The sequence below is a fragment of the Lipophrys pholis genome (assembly GCF_963383615.2).
Source record: "Lipophrys pholis genome assembly, chromosome: 11".
Lineage (NCBI taxonomy): Eukaryota > Metazoa > Chordata > Actinopteri > Blenniiformes > Blenniidae > Lipophrys > Lipophrys pholis.
In genome coordinates this window covers 21114002-21132334 of record NC_137631.1, presented here as the reverse complement: position 1 = coordinate 21132334, position 18333 = coordinate 21114002, and the positions used below count along the sequence as shown (strand labels likewise).

Sequence of the window (18333 nt, the reverse complement as noted above, 5' to 3'; positions counted from 1 at the left end):
AGGTTTAACCAGGCTCTGTGTCGGCACAGGTCCTCAGATTTGTTCAGATTATCCTCACAATGCAGCTTTGTTGGAGGAACAGATTAAAGCATCAAGTGACCGGACGTGTAGGAGACCCCTGCTCTTTTTCTTTCCTGCTTTCCTGTCTCCGACTCTCTCCACACTTTCTTCACAGACCCAACTGACACACACTTCAAGACGGGTACAGTTGTCATCCTTTCCCATTTTCGAGGTAAGTGGATAAAGTTGACCTCCTGTGACCTTCAGGTGTTTTAGTTTTTATATAATGTTCATTCTTAGATATCGGAAACAACTCGCAAAAGGTTTAATTTTAGTAGGCAATGCAAATTAAGTTTAGTTTCTTGAGTGTAGAAAGTGTATCTTTCATTTCATTGCGATATGATGCCAGATTGTAGATCATTGGATGGACGTTACAGAACCTCCTGCTTTATTTCACTTCATTGTTTTAGATGTGTGCCAACATTAGCCTTATGTGGGGCTGAGTGCAGAAAAAGCACAGAGAACAAAAACAACACATCAGTTTCCTTCATGTCTGGCCACAGTCAGCCAGCCAGCGGGCCAGCAAGCAGCAGCAGCAATGACAGTGACGTACTCTCGCAGAGTTGCTGATGCAGGTTTGGGAACCTTCTTTCATCTACTCCTGCGATGGAAAGGCAGCATCTATAAACTCCTCTACAGAGAGCTCATCATCTTCACGCTCCTCTACTACTTCTTCAGTGTTGTTTACAGGTAATCAACATTAAACTCATGCAATTCTAATATCAATGATGTAAATTTTTCTGTGTCAGTAAACTGTTGACATAGAGGCGAGTGGTTCTCTAACGTCAGTTTTGATGAGTGTTAATGGTAGATAATATTGTTTGCTCAAGGAATGTGAGAGGGTGCACAGTTATACTGATATGAGGACTCCTGGAAGTGGATCTTACCACACTGAAAAATATGCAGGTCAAAATATTGAAGCTCCCCAGGAAACCGCAGTTATACAAGAGCTGTTATATATTTAGAGCCTAGTAGGATGAAATGCGTCTGAATTTCACAAGGACAAAAAGACTTGGCAAAAGTAATGTAACTCGTTGGGAAACACCTTTTCAAAACCATCCATCCATTATTTAAGCTTGAGGTGACAGTGCTAATCAGTTTTTAAAACCCAAGTCATGTCAGTTAAGATTTGTATCAGAGTTCACCTCAGTGTCTCTGTACGTCACTGGAAAACTAACAAGATGTTTGTTTCACCAGGTTTGTGCTTAATGACAACCAAAAGAGGCTGTTTGAGAAGCTTTCAATATATTGTGACCGCTACGCAGAGCTCATCCCCGTGTCCTTTGTGCTCGGTGAGTTAGGACTAGCTGATGTCCTACTTTAATCTTTTGATTGTTTTGTTTTGGCATCATGACAAAAAATTATTGGATTTCTTTCCATCAGGATTTTATGTGAACTTGGTTGTGACACGTTGGTGGGGCCAGTTTGAAAACGTACCCTTACCAGACCGTTTGGCAGCATTAGTGGGAGGTCATGTACGTGGTGCTGATGAGGCCTCGAGGCTGACCCGACGAACTCTGATGCGGTACGCCAACCTCTCTGGTGTGCTCATCTATCGCTCCGTCAGCACTGCTGTGTACAAGAGGTTTCCCACCATGGAGCATCTGGTACAGGCAGGTAGGATGTGATGATGAAACAGGTGAACTTTTAGTGTTATCACAGGAGAAACAAATACTTTGCTTGTACTTTTGGACCAGTGTGACACACCTTCTGTCTCACTGACTCCATCTGTTTATGATATAATTAGTGAAACATGTCCTCTGGCTGCTGACAGGCTGAAATCACGAAAACAAATAGAAAATGTCTAAACATGCTGTTTTTATCATTGTGCTGTGTGACCTCTTAGGTTTGATGACATCAGAGGAGATGAGGCACCTGGAAGATTTGCCCTCGCCTCATAACAAGTTCTGGGTGCCTTGCATGTGGTTTGTCAGCCTGGCTCTAAGAGCACGGACTGAGGGCCGCATCAACAACGATGTGGCACTGACTGCTATTCTCACTGTAGGTGTTCCTGTGGGCCTTTCTGCTGGACAAATGAGTGCAAATCTTCTTTATTTGAGGAAATCGCAGCCTGAAAACATTTTCTGGTGTTGCGTGACCTACTTCTTTTTTTTCTTTGTTCAGGAGTTGAATAGTTTGCGGGCGAAGTGTATGAAGCTGTACGGTTATGACTGGATAAGCCTCCCTCTTGTCTATACTCAGGTTTCAAATATACTAAATATAGCAAATACCTTGACAGTAGAACAAATCGACTCTCAAGATTTAATTTCAATTCAAAACATAGCTGTATGCTAATATTGGATGACTACATACTTAAATGTTACTGTACTAACCACAATTATTAACTCACTAAAATCTAAACCGTTTTCAGCAATTGATAGAGAACAATGAAGCAACTTTACTCAAGACCAGATCATTTCTTTCCTCTCCGGTTGCTGTGAAACACTGTCAGACTTGATGGATGTCTTTTAATTAGGTGGTGACGGTGGCGGTCTACAGCTTCTTCCTGGCTTGTTTGATTGGTCGTCAGTTCCTGGATCCGACTCAAGGATACCCAGGGCATGATCTGGACTTCTACCTACCTGTTTTTACCCTGCTGCAGTTTTTCTTTTATGTCGGTTGGCTCAAGGTGAGGATGATGAATACTTGGATCCACCCATATACGTAAATGTTTCTACATTGAATATTTCTAAGTGGTACTGATGTGGTACTTTGTTCTCATTTTCCTAAGGTTGCTGAGCAACTCATAAATCCTTTCGGAGAAGACGATGATGACTTTGAAACGAACTGGCTCGTTGATCGCAACTTGCAGGTATGAAACGTGTGTGTTCACGTGATTGACCTGGTAAATATGTTGTTGGACTTGCGCTGGCTTTCTTTATGTCCCAGGTGTCCTTATTATCTGTGGACGAGATGTATGACAGTCTGCCACTGGTTGAAAGGGACATGTACTGGAACAAGTCTGAACCGCAGCCACCCTACACGACTGCGAGTGCTGAACACCGCAAACCCTCCTTCATGGGTTCAGCTCTCAATATCAGGTTCAATAATGAGTTTATTTTCTCTTTATTGATCTTTGAATACACAATGTAACACGTGGTTGACCTTCTGCTTGATCCAAACCAGTGTTCCGAAGGAGGAGATGGAATTTCAGTCCAACCTGGAGCAAATCAAAGAAAATGAGGAAGCCAACTACTCTACCCCGCTGCTTGGAGGACTGGGACGTCTTCTTGGTGTTAACTCTCCGAGCTTTCCACGCTCCTCCCGGGTTTCTCTGCTGCGCCGCCGTCCTGGAGCTCCACTGAGTCGTTTTCCTCTTTACCTGCACCCTGAAGCAACATCCGGTCAAATCCGCCAGCCTTTGAACCAGGATCGAGATCCAGACTACGCCTTCTCCAACATGCCCTTATATGAGAGACCCGGTTTCTATAGCTGCCCCCAGACACCCATCCACTGTGTGCCCCCGACAGTCCCTCGGCCTAGACCTGTCCGAAGAACCCAGAATGACTGGGATCGCAGCTGTAGTTCTCTTGCCCCGCCCATGGTGGGCTCTCAGCTGCTGCCACCTGACACTCCGAACCACGTCCCACCACCACCATCCTCTGCTTTTCCCTGGCTGGGTGAGGACAGCGATACACCAAGTCCGCCTACTTTCTCCTTCCCTGACCCCCCACCTCAACTTTGTCCAATATCCAAACTCAGACCAGGACATGGCCTGCTTTCGCGCCGTCCTCCGCCTCCTCGCCTCACTCTGGACCCCCTTCCATCATGTGACGGCCAGCCTGGACCCCCGAGTGCCCGGACCACAGGAAGTGGAGGAGAACGGGTGTTCTCGTTCACTCCGCCCTCTCGCACAGTGGCAGCAAATCCCAGTAATCCCACCAGCAGCTCTAGCAGCATTAATGCAACAAGCACCAACGGCACGGGCACCACAGGAAGTCTCTGTAATGGTACAAACCACAGTAATTTTTGTAACCATGGAAACTTCAGCACCGGCATGAGGGCAAGCAATGGGGGCAACAATGGTGGGCTGAGCAATAACATGAACACAGCTTCCACTTCAGCACCACCACAGCAAGAAAACAATCCGCAAAACTCACCCAATGATTCAGGGATCTCATTGGCTGAAGGGGACCTGCTGGGCGTCCAGGTGGACGGGGGGGTGAAGAAGGCGACAGGAGGGAGGGAGGACTGATATAGTCTGATACTGTTCTTTTGTTTTCATAACGCGGCATCCTAAATATTTCACACAAACAAACTGTTAAGTCTGAAAGTCTTTAAAGCTATCTGGATCTGGCCTCCAAGGCAGCTTAAAATGAGTTGCTGCAAATACTCAGTTATTCACTACTTCCTGTAAAGTAATTAACCTACTTGTAACACAAAAAGCACCTTATGAGATTAAACCGTCAACTTGTGAAGAGAAAACAAGAAATACTTCTCAAGCAAGAAGCCAAAATCTGTATGCTGGTATTATATACCCTCATTAACTTGAACCACATTTCATTCACTTAACACTTTAATAAATGCCTCAAATGTGTTGCTCCTTTTATCATTTGAACATTTTTTCAATAAAAAAAAAAAATTAAACCTGGAATTGTTTGTGCACAATGATTTGTCTTGTTAATATACAATTCTACTGAAAGCACAACTTCACATCAATTCAGAGCAGTGAATCTTCATGAAACACACAACAAACCTGCAGGGAAGCAAAGAAATAGCTTCACATTTATTTTTTCAATGTTTTTACTGGATTATTTTATTTACCTTGGACATACTTAGTACAATAGTTAAGATGTCCAATAACATGAGATACTCACCGAGTGTCACCCGATAAAGTAAAACAATCCAAATTAAAACAAAAATATTTTTTGCATGATGCCATGTTCGTTGAATTTTTTGAATATACCTCGTCAATCCTGTGCTTCCTAACTTGCTGTCTCCCCTTTTTTAGTCTCTGATTCACAAATGTATCAAGAGATTAAAGCAGGTCATGTAAATCAAGACTTTTTTTTTAGGAGGCACCAGAAAGCCACAGGTCAGCCAAGACAATGTAAAGGTCAGGTGGTTGTAAACGAAAATGTAAGGCAACATATGAAAATAAATAAATTAAGGGTTAAACAGAAAATTATTTAATTGAAACTTTTCAAATTTGTAGAATATATAGACAAATCAAAGTTATAAAATAAGATGTAGTGTGAAACCCTCAGTGCAATAGACACACCAGACACTTCAACTCGCAGGAAAAGTTGTAGTTTTATTGCTAATGAACCCTAACAGGCATTAATGATACCTTACATTTTAAAAACTGCACAAACTCCTTGAATTAATGAAACAACGCATGTGTGTCTTGCCAGTTTGGGACCTGGGGGTCACGGTGCTCCTCCTACACTCACCCAATAGTAAGATTCACTCTTTTCATATAAACTGGCCAATATCCATGTATCTAGATGTGACTTATACGTCCATAAACATCAGGTTTCATTTCACCTGACAGCAACCTGCATTGTGCTGTCTCATTTTGAAGAATTTCCCTGGGATCAAAATATTTCTCTCCAGAATTAATAAATTACTTCTATTCATCAGTTTTTCCGATTAGATAATGTGTTCATAGGCTTATATATGTAAACTGTAAATAGACTTAAATACATGTTTATACATTCCCTAAATTCTCAGATTTTCATATTATATGACAGCGTTGATTAAAGACTCCCAAAAGCAGAAAGAAGTAATTTTTTCCTAATGTCACCACCTTAATATTGCCTGGCAGCACGCGGGGGTGGGGGGTGGGCATTGCCTAATCTGTCAGTTCTGAAAAAAAATTTATGCATTTTAAGGTGCATTCTGATTCAACTCTTATCAGAAAATGTGTAGTTATAGCTTCAATTTCTTCTGAATGAATAACTGCAAGTCATTGAATAAATCTGTTATACATTGAGATACTGTAAGTGTTGCTGTTATGTTGCCCCTCTTCCTTTGGTAAAACATGACTTTCTCTCAGTTACCGCTCATTATTTATGTATTTACCGTGACAACATTGGATGACAATAAAGCCATTGAGCAAATAAAACGAGTGCAAATGTCACATTTCTGACATTCCCTATGCCTGTAAACGATCACATTTTTTTCACAAATAAAACACAGCAAGAGTGGCGGTCAGTTGTGTGTAGTCAATTTTACACTAGCAGCGAGAAGACTCATAACAGAGTAAACAGATTTGATTTGTTACTGATTCAGTGCAAAGACTTAAATCATTGTTTTATTTCCATTGCCAATGTGAGCCAGCATTGTGCACTTTGCAGAAAAACGGGTTTGTCTGATCACTGCCAGCAGAACATTGTTCTTTCAGCTGTCCTACCCTTTAGGAAATACAGAGATGCCCCCAGATTGACGCTGCTCCAATCCAACACAAACCCTCAGGTCAGCTATTCAGCTTTAAAAAAAAAAAAAAAAAAAACCTAGGTTGTCTCCACTGTTTTTGCAGATCCTTAAAAATTGAGGTAATTGTACCGATTTATACATATGTACCATATATTACAATGATATTTGGTATCTTTGCATATCTTCTAGTACTGAACTGTTCGGTACCCACAACCTTCAAAGTACAGATGAGTTCAAAGTGCCTTCAGGAGCATTAGAAAGGGTAATATACGTTCCTGGTGTCGTGCACTCGGCCCTCAGAATAAGAAAGGGGACTAGATCAACAGCTTTTATTAAATAGGAATCCCAAAATCATCAGAAGATGAAAAGTGAAAAAGTCAAAGAAAAAGTTTACTGGGAAGTGAAAGCTTTGATGTCACCGAGACATCAGTTCAACCCCTTGTGGAAAACAAAGATATTTTACATTATAGTCACAATATTTTTGAAAAGGCAGATCTAAATTCTTTCACACAAAAATGTGAAAAAAAAAAAAAAAAAAAAAAGTAACTTTATTTGAAAGACACCTTAAAAAGTTAAAACTTTATACAGCAGTGTGCGCATCTGTATCCAGGTACAGACGTCACTTGGCTCCAGCGAGAGGAGAGTGCCACACCGCAGAGCTGGTGCGTTTAAAATATCGAGGCTTCTTCTTGTTGAAGATCTCTTCCAGTTTTATTGGCTCAATAACTCCACAAAAGGAATCTAAGTCAGGGGGGTTGAAGTATTGCTTCATAATCGTGTGCTGCAGATTGGGACCTGGAAGAAGACGCATACATCAAACCGGTACCAAACATTTACAGTTTGCAGGATATACAGCCTGAGAATCATCCCAGCCAATGATAAAATATAGAAGTTCACACAAACCTTGAGCCCAGGATGGAACCCGTTTCCTCGGGGCAGACTCGTCATCAGTGGAGTCGTCACTGTTTTGGTCCATCCCATAATTTTCCACCGTACTGGTCAAAGGTTTACTCCCGCCCTTTGGTGAGAGAACGTACGACTGCGGTGACGTCGGCTGGCGATGGAGGACAACACACAGCGAGGAGTTATCGTTGTGCATTTAGACAAACCGATTGAATACATAGAGCAGAGACATTTACAAACTTTACCTCAACCACATCCACAGTGACGTTCAGGAGAGGACCTTTTCCCGCAGGCGAGTTGAGTGCCGACCGCTGAGGTGAAGGAAGAAGTAAGAAACCGGCAATTAGGTGTAATTTAAACTGAGCAGCAGAGCTGAGACCAAGAGAGAAGTTAATGATTTAGAACAGAACAAGGCATCGAATCATTCTCCATTTACAAACTACTGTGTTGAGCAGCTGCACACTACAACATGTACTGTCCAACATGTAAACATGAAAAAACCTTTTAGAAAGTGTTTAAAAGGCAGGTACATGCTGCCGATCCCTCTTAAACCCAAGTTTCTGTATTTTTATGATCCCTTCTCCTTGATAGGCCAGCTTCCAGCTGGGTGCAGTCAATGTCATCATGGACCAACAAGTGCTCTGAATTCAACACAAGCTTCATCATCTTCTCAGCTGCCTTGCAAAGCAGTGCTAATATTACCTAAACAACACTACAATAACAATTGTCAACATTCCCACTATGACCATCAAATCTGGTCAAATAAAAAACTTCTTGCTAACAAAAATGAAAAGTGAAAGTGTTGGTGGCTTCAGCCAGATTCCTACCTCGATATCCACAGTCGTGTTCAAAACAGCAGAAATCTTCATTATAGACGGTTCAGGAAAAACGGAAATAAATGTAATTACATATCTGATAACACAGTGGGGAGGAAATAGGTAGTTTCTCATCTCCGACAACATACAGTTGTGGCATAAACTTATGACCTTCTACTTTCCATACCTGTTTGGCAGCAGCTTCTTTCTTCTTGGCAGCTTCTCTCTCTTTGAGAGCTTTCGCATTTGCAGCCAGCCGCTGCTGCTCCTCCTATGACAAGAACATGATTCTCATCAAGTTAAACATCTGGAGCAAACCTCTAACATTTCAAAAGTGGCCAAGACTCCACGTCAGTCCAAAGGGATGAAACTCCCAAGTGACCCCACTGATTGGATTTCTTACCAGTTTTCTTTTTTCCTCCAGCGCCTTCCTCTGGTTCTCCAGGTCTCTCATCTCTTTCTCTCTTGCAGCTCGTTCCACTTCACGCTGGAGAGCAAGCAGCTTCTCTTTTTCCACACGTGCCCTACAAACACACAACACAGTGAGTCAGTTCAGCTCTGCAGATAAACCTTTTCCAATCTTTCCTGAGTGGGAATTTATTCATTGAAATGTATGATGATGAAGACATTTCTCCCACTGGGCTTGGAAACCATGTAGCGCTCTAGATTTCATACTTCTAATCTTATTGGGTGTTCTTCAGTTCATCATTGTGTCAAAAACTATTCAACTGTGAGGGAGAGTAAGATGAAGCTCATGATTTAGTGTATTAGAAAGAAAAAAACTAAACAAAAAAAACAGCACAAGCTCTCCTTCAATCATGAGAACGGAGACAGATCATCATTGCCAGTCATGTTGAGATCTTCTCTGTTCTGCACTGCTTTGACAATTAATTTGTCCAGAAAAGATGAACTTACTCACTTGGGTTTATGTCAAATATTGAAAGCAGTAGTGATTGTTCCTATTTTACTTGGTGTCATTTGAATGCGGCACCTGTACAATTTAGCTATTTCTGAGAGTTTTAAAACTAATTGAGGACCTTTCAGCAGCAGCAGCAGCAGCAGCTTGTTGCTCTTTCTCCCGCTCCAGCTCGAGGGCTTTGCGAGCTTCAGCCAGCTTCCGAGCCCGCAGCTCCTCTTCCTCAGCCTTCTTCTGGGCTAGGATTTCCTGCTGGCGCTTCTCTTCCTCCTGGACATTGGAAGAGAAACATATCATTTAAGTAAACAATCTAAAACACCTGTTTGCAATTAAAATTTAAACTTGGTGAAAAAAAGATCTGACAAAATATGAGTACAAATCAGGAAGATTTGATCTATTCTGCCCCATCAATACTACACAGTGAAAACAAAACAACTGCAGAATAGTCTCACTGCTTGCTGAATCTTCTTTTTGGCCGCCTCCTCCTCCAGCTTCTTCTTCAGCTCCAGCTCCTCTTGACGTTTCAGAGCCACCTTCTTCTTGGCCTTCTCGTCCACCAGACGCTGCACAACCAGGCAAAATCGTTCAGTCTCATCTGGGGCGCACTTAGGCTACGTTCACACTGCAGGTCTTGATGCTCAATTCAGATTTTTTGCTGGGACCGCATTTTTTTGGCGTGATCATTTCAAAGGGCAAGCTGCAATGTGAACGTGATCGGACTGGATGTTTTCGAGGCCCCAAAGCGCATGTGCAGAAGATAACGTGAAGTCACGCTGAACACGCCATTTACGCAATGCATGCCTGTCAGCACCAGGGTTGCCAGGTGTGACTCAGTTTTCAGCCAAAACAACGTAAAACCCACACCCCTCAATAACAACCAGCTTAACTCTGTTTGTGTAGGAATCATGTTAAAATCGTAAAACTATATGTATAATAATGAATATATAAACACAAAAATACATGAAATAAACAAAATTAAAAGATAAGAGTTTGGCTCCCCAATTGGGGTACGGCTATATCTGGCAACGCTGGTCAGTCTGTGTAGATCCATTTTTGACAAAATGTAGACAACATGACGAGGGAAAGGAGAATGTGAAAAAAAAAGAAAAAAAAAAAGAGCACAGCTTTTTAACATTTTGGCGTAGCCGCTTCCTCCGGCGCTTATCTGTGACATCAGTCACATGTAGAAAAATATGGCGGTAGCATTCGTGAAAAGAGTTTGAGCACTTGTAAAAGTGGAATTTGTAGTTGTGTACCTGTAGAATTTTTTCTCTCCATAAATACAATACCACACTTACACATTCAAATTCTTAATTATAGGTGGACAACTCGTTTACAAGTCACAGATTGAAAAACTGACATGGTCACATTTCTCCTACAATTGTTGCTGTAAATTTGATGAAAGATGTATTTGTGCATCTGTATCAATGTCAAATTCTTCCCCACGAGTCAGATTCTGTTATCACACATCACGGCTCTCAGCTGAGCTATCTGGTGAAAAACTAACTGTGCATTCAGTCTATGGAGATAAATGGTGCTTATCTGAGATTGTCAGATTTCACAGCCAATCAGGAGAGGGTATTTTGTATATTGCGGTACAAGAAAAGTTCTCCCCGCTTGGAATCAACAGCAGCAGAGAGGCGTTGTCTTTTTAGCCACATTAATAAATAAACTCCCGACGCGAAGCTGGAAAAATTTCATGTCCCGTCACTTCTTTCCTTCGTTTCCGACTTAAAACAAAGAAAAGCTCCTCTCTTCTGTGAAATCCATCAATCTCTAATAAGCACCGCCTTTTTCTCCATAGATTGAATGCACAGGTAGACAACAAATCTGTGACTCGTGGGGAAGAACTTCACATTGAGACAGGTGCAAAAATATATAATTCACCAAATCGGAAAAAGTTGACCATGTCAGTTTTTCAATCCGTGACTTGTAAAAAAATATTTGTGTGCCTGTAATTAAGAATGTGTAAGTGTGGTGTTGCATTTGTGGAGAGTAATGTTTTTTTTACAGGCACACAACGACAAATTCATGGTACACAACTATAACTTCCACATTTCCACATTTACAAGGGCTCAAACCTTTTTCACCAATAATACCTTAATAGAAAAATATCCGAATTGGTACCACATACGATCCAGGCCTGGGTCTGGTGTGAAAACATCAGAATTGCCGCTTTTACACGGCCACAGAACAGGTCAGATATGGGTCACTTAAGAGTGTAAAAAAAACAAACAAACACAAAACATCTGAATTGGGTCGCATTTCCCTGCAGTGTGAGCGAGGACTTAGAGATCTAAAACAAGTTAAATCTCTGCAGACGTACCTTATCATTTTTGTCAAAAACCTGAGCCATTTTTTGTTCAATCCTCTTTTTCTTTTCTTCCTCCTTCTGTTCTTCTTTTACTTTGGCCTCAAACACCCGTCTCAACCTCTCATCCCTCTTCCTGGAAAAGCAATTCAGGTCATTTAATTTAGTAAGACTGGAATTCTTTTTTTCTAACATTGATAGCATCAACCCTAACCGTTTGAGTTCCTCCTGTTTCTTCCTCTTTTCCTCCTCCATCTTCTTCATTCTCTCCTCCTCTTGTTCTTGCTTCTTTTTAAGTGACTCCAATTTCTGGCGCTCTTTTGCCTGAAAAACAAAACAAATTGAACAAATGTCGGACTGAAAAAAGTCAATACAAAACTACTGTGATGTAGAAAATGACAAACGTTCCCAGTGGAGTGCAGTGATGATGAAAAAAGCCCATGTAAACAAAAGAAAGGCAAAAATCCACCAAATATGAAACACACCAACTCTATTATGAAACATTCTTAATGCTGTATTGTGAAATGAACTACCTGCCTCAGGACTGAAACTCTACTTTGCAAAGAAGGACTTTACAGATAACCCTTGCTTTTCCAGCCTAAAGCTTCCAGATGTTCAAAGCTGTTCTTAACCAAATCGTGAGTGCTCATTATCCACCCAGGTCATCTCAATCCAAAACAAAGAATAATGTTTTGAAAATCAACATGAGCACTTAAATGTTTTCTGGTTGTGATGGATTTTTACTTCTTTTAAAATGACAAACTGATGCTGCAATAACTATTTTGGACTTTGTGGAGATGAGTTTGTTAGATTATAACACAATGAACATTAGTGGCCACAGAAGCACATACATTTGTGATTTGGGATGGCTTTTCCTAAGCATAGACCCTGTCTTAAAGCAGGTTTCAATTTCTGTGATATTTTAGTTGTTAAATCTTGAATAAAAAGTGTCACACCATCGGTGTATACTTCTTTTTGTGGTTTTTCACTTTGTTGTGTCAATTGTTTTAGCTAAATAATAACTGCTAAAGAAATCCGTCCATACTGCCAGATTTCTGATTTTAGCTCAGATGTAGTAAAACATGTGAAAATGTGGCAGTGGGAAAGGGGCATTAATGTAGACGTGGTGTTTAATCAAGCGGCACAGTGGAATTAATAGACATCAGCAAATCCCCACAAACAACAATGTGCTTTGATTTTACTTACCACTAGACCAGCGTTCAACTGAGGACAGGAGAAAAGATATTCAAGTAAAAAAAGAGTCCCCATTTGACGTAGCATCAATGTGCAGTCATAGAGCTCAGGAATAATTGTGAAATGTTATAATTTTGTGGAATATGTAGCTGCATGTATTAATATCATTGACAACTGTCAACATATTTTTGTTTTTTAGAGCTGGATTAAGCCCACAATGCATGGAAGGATTTCAGATCAACAATGATGCAGATTTTCTTGCCTAAATTTCAGCCAATCTGTGTGTATTTTTTTTTAAAATATTCCAATAAACTGCATAACAACAACAATCTTCAGATGTGCGAGAAAGAAACTAGTTGGGCATCTGCGGGAAAACCGAGCATTATACTGCTGCCACATCTGTTGATGTACATTTGGTGCTGACAAATGTAAATCTAAAACATTGGAGAAGAGCAGCAACAGCATGTGTGAATGCAGACTGAGGTAAAAATGTTTGATGAGCTTCACGATTGCTTCCCATATTATGTGCATAATGTACATCTGCACAAGATTTTTTTTTGGCATATATACAACTTGACTTGATATTTGACAAATTGGTGCACGTAATTGAAGTTGCTGGACCATATATCAATGACGTATTAAATCTGGTTTGGCTCCGGGGCTGTGACACTTTGGTTCATCCCATCTGATCACGTTGTAACATGCTCAGGGAACAAGCCACAACACAAGGCTCATCAGCCTTTTAAACTCAAACTAGTTGGGTATGTGAGGCAGTTGGTGCATACAAAAGGAGCCTGACTGGTGCCGTACTGAGACCACTTTCTGGGCCCGTTCAGATATCAACATGCATTTCGGGTGATGCGATTGCATGTGGCGAGCCCTAAAGACAAGTGTGAACAGGCATCAAAGCGCTTTCACTCAAAATCACTTTCTGAGGTGTTCAGGGACACATCTGACCACGTAGGCTTTGGTGTATGAACAGCATGTGTCACAAATGAAGAAACTGAGGAAAATGAACACAGACATCAGTACCTGGGGGTCTGCAGCGAGGCTGCATTATAGCAACCTGGGCGGAAGAAACTGTCCAGTGCAAGCTGGATGACTCATAACTGGGCAGAGTGCCATTTAGTGGAAGGGATGGAGAAGTAGCAACACAATCCGATCTCAAGTGATTAGCCCGAAACACATGATACAGACAAGTGTAAACCGTCTGCGTCAGGGCTCGCCACAAGTGATCGGATCACAAGAAATGCATGTTAATGCCAGGTCTGAACGGGCCCTTTCAGGCCCGGTTCAGTGCGGCTGCTCCACAAAACGAGTAGCACTCATGCCTACACCTGGGCCAGCTTGCAACAGCAGGTACGAAAGCATCCTTAGTTTTGTCCGTGTTGTGATGTAAAACTCACCTTAGGATCAACCTTGAGTGGAGTGGTGTGCTTGATGAACGACTTCATCACAGCAATACGGGAGAGGGAATTTGGAGTCATCATCAGCATCTGATTCTTCTGCACAGTGTGGAGAAAAGACCTCATGTTGGGCTTGATTATCTGGTCGATAAAAAAAAATTAATCTAGACATCAACACTCCAAGCAAACATTTAAACCAGAACTAGATGTGATTGCTGAGCTTCTAATGGTTAAACACTGAAAAAAATATTATCTTACAGCTTGAGTTTTCTTGAGAGAAGCGAGTCTCTTTGCAGGACTACCCTCTGCAGTATCAGTATCTTGTGATTTGCGTTTGGTGCTACAGGAGGACCTGAAAAGATTAAAAAAAAGTGCAACATTAATTTTACTTACTGAAAAATAAATACATAAATTTAACATGGCTGCAGAAATATCTAGCCACAAGAGTACATCAAACAGCACAACAGTTTATAATGATCAGCACTCACCTACGAACTGGTTGCTCTTCAGTGTCACCTGAAATACAAATGCACGTATGCATTTAGCACACATTGTGCAAAACGCCAACTCAAAAAGCACCATTTAAAAAGAAGTCTACGTACTTGTCATGTCTTCATCTGAAGCCTTTTTCTGCTTTGTGACGAACAGCGGGGGCGGTGCCAGAGAGGGGGAGTTTGCAGCCACCAAGCGAGTAATCCTCTCATGAGGTGGCTGGACACTCTGGGTATTATTGGCCTGTGATCGTTTGATAAACAACAGGCACTTTAGTCCACAAGCACACTTCTTACAACTTCAATATTTAGAAAAATCCCTAGAAAACAATGTTGGAATTCAATTTTAAAGTTGTATCCATGTTAAAAGGGAAAAAAATAAATAAATGCACATACCTCTTGGGGTTTTATCTGAGTTTCAGGTGCAGCATCATCCACTGTGTCTGCAGGTACAGCTTCTACCAGGCTGTAACAGTAAAAACAAAGCTAAACTCAGTTTTTAGAATTCTAGTGCAACAGAAAAGGAAAAGTCACCAGTGAAAAAGTTTTCCGTTCAAAATTCAAGGAGCACAAATCCAACCGGGTTTGAACAGGCCGTGACATTCGTCCCTTACCCATATTGTCAAGGAATGAAGAGCATAAAACTTCTGGGAGGGTTAGGCATCAATACATTGTCACTAATTGTTTCAGTCAATTTTTTTTAGCTCCATGTTGAGAATTTAGTTTTACTATTCTAATCTACTTTTGAGATCTGTACCTTTGCAGTTGAGCAGCATAGGGTAAAAGCTTTAACCAACCCCATACACCCAACAATTCAAAAATAGATATTTTACTCACACTTCTCCACTCTCTTCATCCACAGACTCATTGCTGGTGTCTTCTGAAATGTAGAAGAAATTAAACATTGTACGCAGGTTAAATCTAAAACAACATATATAAAAAAACTCTGCATTCATGGCTTAACTTCTCACCAAAATTGCTGCTGCACGTGGAGTTTCCTGTGCGAGCAGTTTTCTTCTTCAGCATGGAACGGCGTGATGCACGGCGGACAGACTCCAGTGTCATGCGGTGCCGCAGACCAGCCACAGAGTGACGCACCTTGAGGGAGCATTGTGCAGAGCTGCGTCTTGATCTTTGAGAAGTACCTGCTATCGCGATCTTAGCGGCAGAGCGGCCAGGAGAGGACTCAGGCTTTTTCACCAGCTCAGCGGACAAACGGTCAGCTGGAGAAATGCTGACAAACACGTCACGCATTGGTGCCTCAGCTGGAGAATGGACGGAGCTGTGTGTGCCTGCAGGTTTCACTTCAGAATCCTTCACCTCTTCTTCCATCTCCAGCTTCTTGTTCTGCCCCTCCTCAGATCTACTGACGTCTGGTGACTTGCTCACTTCCTCTGCTGCCTGAGACCTCGCTTGTTTTTTTTTACGAGTGGGGCGTTTGGACTGTGTGGTGCTGCTGGCTTCAGAAATGGAAGTCTCAGAAGTACTTTCATCTTCATCAATGAGGTTAAGAGATTTGACAGCGGAACCACGAAGGTTACTTCGCCGACCTTTTGAAAATCTAAACGGGAAAGGAAAAGATGTTTCAAATGACGACAGTTCCATGACCATAAATCAAACAATGTAGTATTTATTGAAACACTGACGGGAACAAACCTTCGCCTTGATTGACTTTCTTCTTGGCGCCCCAAAGACACACGCTTCCTACGACTATTCTTCTTCTGCGATGGCGTTTTTGGCATCAACTCTGGTTCAGTATTAAAATCCCTAAAATCAAAAATCCGGAAAATGTTGAAAACAATGTTAGGAAATGGCTTAATCAAAACATGTTTTTTCACAGGTTTAATGTCATTACTTCCCACTCACCGAGAGAACATTCGATGGGCTTCTTGTTGGAGCTCCTCAAGCCAAACAATGTGGACATTATCGATCTCATTGATGAATTCTTGTGTTTTGCCATCGAACATTTCCATTAGGGAACTTACGGACGATAATACGGAATCCATTGTGACGACTGAAAGAAAAACAGCACTTTACAATAAAGATGAGCTGGAAGCAACACAAGATGGAAAATCTGAAATTTGAAGCATTTCAATATTTGATCTGTCAGTATCGAACAAGTACATTCTTTTGCAAATATCTATATCTAGAGATACCATTCAAATAAGCTGAATACGAACAATTCCACAAAAGGCCGTTCCAGAAGGCTGTTCTGAATTTATTGCTTATTATCTGTAATATCAATAAATCTGCTAGACTGATTTGGAGGACTCAAAAGTTGACCTAATCTCTGAAAACAAGAACAATCATGCCATACTATAGGAAAGGTTGAGACGACAAACATCTCACAACATGAAAGCTAGATATCTTGCAATCTACATGCATAAATTAGATTAAAATAATTTTTCCTAAATTAAAATATATTACCATAACACAAACCTAGATAAATACATAAAGAGTAGTAATCACATAAGTTATTTACTTCAAAACAAGTAGAGAACAGATTAATAGTCATAGGTGGAAAAAAGAACATAAATCTGAACAGGCAGGTTTCGCAAAAGGTTTAAAATGTACAATGTAGAAATATTGCAAATCATGAATTATGCATCTAAAACTTAAAAAGTAATACACGACATAAGGTAAATTATGCAAATGTTGCCATAATGCGTCAACACGCTCAATCTCAGGTATTTGACTCTATTGAATAGCAATTTATTAACCACAGCAACAGAATATCTCGTGTTTTAACGCAACAGCAGCAATGACACCAACATATTGTGTTTGACTAGAAATCAACATCAGATGTTCTGCTGCTTAGCAGTGAACAGAACGGCTCGATAACCTAATGTTTTCAAAATGATGGCTAAAACAGACAGCTTGCACGCATTATAGATTATTGATCACAATTAAATTAAATCGGGGTTCAGTGACTGAAAACAAACACTTATATAGCTCGTGGTTTCAAAGTCGCGACATTAGCATGCTAACGTCGATAATCCATGCTAACGTGAGAGTTGACGTAAACATATTTACCTTTGTTATTTCCCCCGACTTTCTATTGAGGAAATGAGACTTTCGTTTCTTAGAAAAACCCGACAGCTAAATAAATGTCATACTTGCCCTAAGCTTATGTGCTAAAATGAGGGAGTTCGTACTTCGCCGTGGAAACTCTCCTCTCCTCACATACAAAGTCTCGCACCGTCCGTCGGACCCGCTAAAACCGTTTATAACTTGTTCAAAACGCTCGAGCCAATCCCGAAGCTCCAAGCAGCTCGATTTTTTACACATGAATGTTAGACGGGCGGAGCTTATCCCGGTGAAAGCTGCGAGTAATGGTGCGGGTTGATGAACCTGGCAATGCGAGAAAATAAATCGTACGAACCCCCAACGGAAGTAAGGGGTGGGATTACAGTGCGTTTCCAATTCAAAATAGCCAATCGGTGTCCGTATGTGACCTATGCCCCGCCCACCACATTCAAACACATATCCGGTAAGCAAAAGAGGAGTGCATTTAAGTAAGAAAACGTTCTTTAATCTTTTAATATCTCTAACAATAACCCTCAAATGGTGCAAGCATCCCGATACTTCATCCCGTCCTCCCACCCTTTTCTGTGGTCTTTACTTCTTATATTTTACCTTACAATAGTTCTGACGGTCAATATTAACGACCAAGAACTCCATTGTTGACGTACCTCTGAAAGCTTCAAACAGTATCTCCGCCCAGCTTTGTGTCTGAACACATCCCTCAAATACATTTATTATCCCCCCCCCCCAAAAAAAAAAAAAAAACGCCAGCCATTATGCGAATACTCTAAATGAAACTCACATTTTCCTTTTAAAAGTTATCATTGCCCTGGGT

The 18333-nt window shown here is 41.1% G+C and overlaps 2 protein-coding genes across 14 annotated transcripts; one reads left to right on the top strand and one right to left on the bottom strand.

The window, feature by feature from the left end:
* The first annotated feature begins 133 nt into the window (after positions 1 to 133).
* best1 (bestrophin 1) lies at positions 134 to 6113 on the top strand. Its single transcript, XM_080474476.1, has 10 exons — positions 134 to 232; positions 471 to 750; positions 1258 to 1352; positions 1444 to 1677; positions 1907 to 2061; positions 2185 to 2262; positions 2537 to 2689; positions 2792 to 2872; positions 2950 to 3101; positions 3187 to 6113. The coding sequence occupies exons 2-10, from the start codon at positions 599 to 601 to the stop codon at positions 4253 to 4255; spliced, it is 2169 nt and encodes a 722-aa protein (XP_080330602.1). The 5' UTR covers positions 134 to 232; positions 471 to 598; the 3' UTR covers positions 4256 to 6113.
* incenp (inner centromere protein) lies at positions 5303 to 18189 on the bottom strand. Of its 13 annotated transcripts, none has more exons than XM_080474462.1 (21): positions 18167 to 18186; positions 16341 to 16488; positions 16131 to 16241; positions 15446 to 16035; positions 15312 to 15354; positions 14871 to 14940; positions 14586 to 14718; positions 14472 to 14499; positions 14242 to 14335; positions 13984 to 14124; positions 12590 to 12607; positions 11598 to 11707; positions 11399 to 11519; positions 9525 to 9635; positions 9194 to 9342; positions 8560 to 8680; positions 8344 to 8427; positions 8169 to 8204; positions 7587 to 7652; positions 7342 to 7492; positions 5303 to 7233 (listed from the first exon to the last, which is right to left on the bottom strand). In XM_080474462.1, exons 2-21 carry the CDS (start codon positions 16478 to 16480, stop codon positions 7058 to 7060), a joined length of 2493 nt encoding a protein of 830 aa, XP_080330588.1. In that variant the 5' UTR covers positions 16481 to 16488; positions 18167 to 18186; the 3' UTR covers positions 5303 to 7057. The 13 variants fall into 13 exon arrangements, with proteins under 13 accessions (XP_080330588.1, XP_080330599.1, XP_080330596.1 ...); XM_080474473.1 differs by having other exon boundaries at positions 13984 to 14082; positions 18167 to 18180; XM_080474470.1 differs by lacking the exon at positions 18167 to 18186 and adding an exon at positions 17508 to 17729.
* Positions 18190 to 18333: the final 144 nt, after the last annotated feature.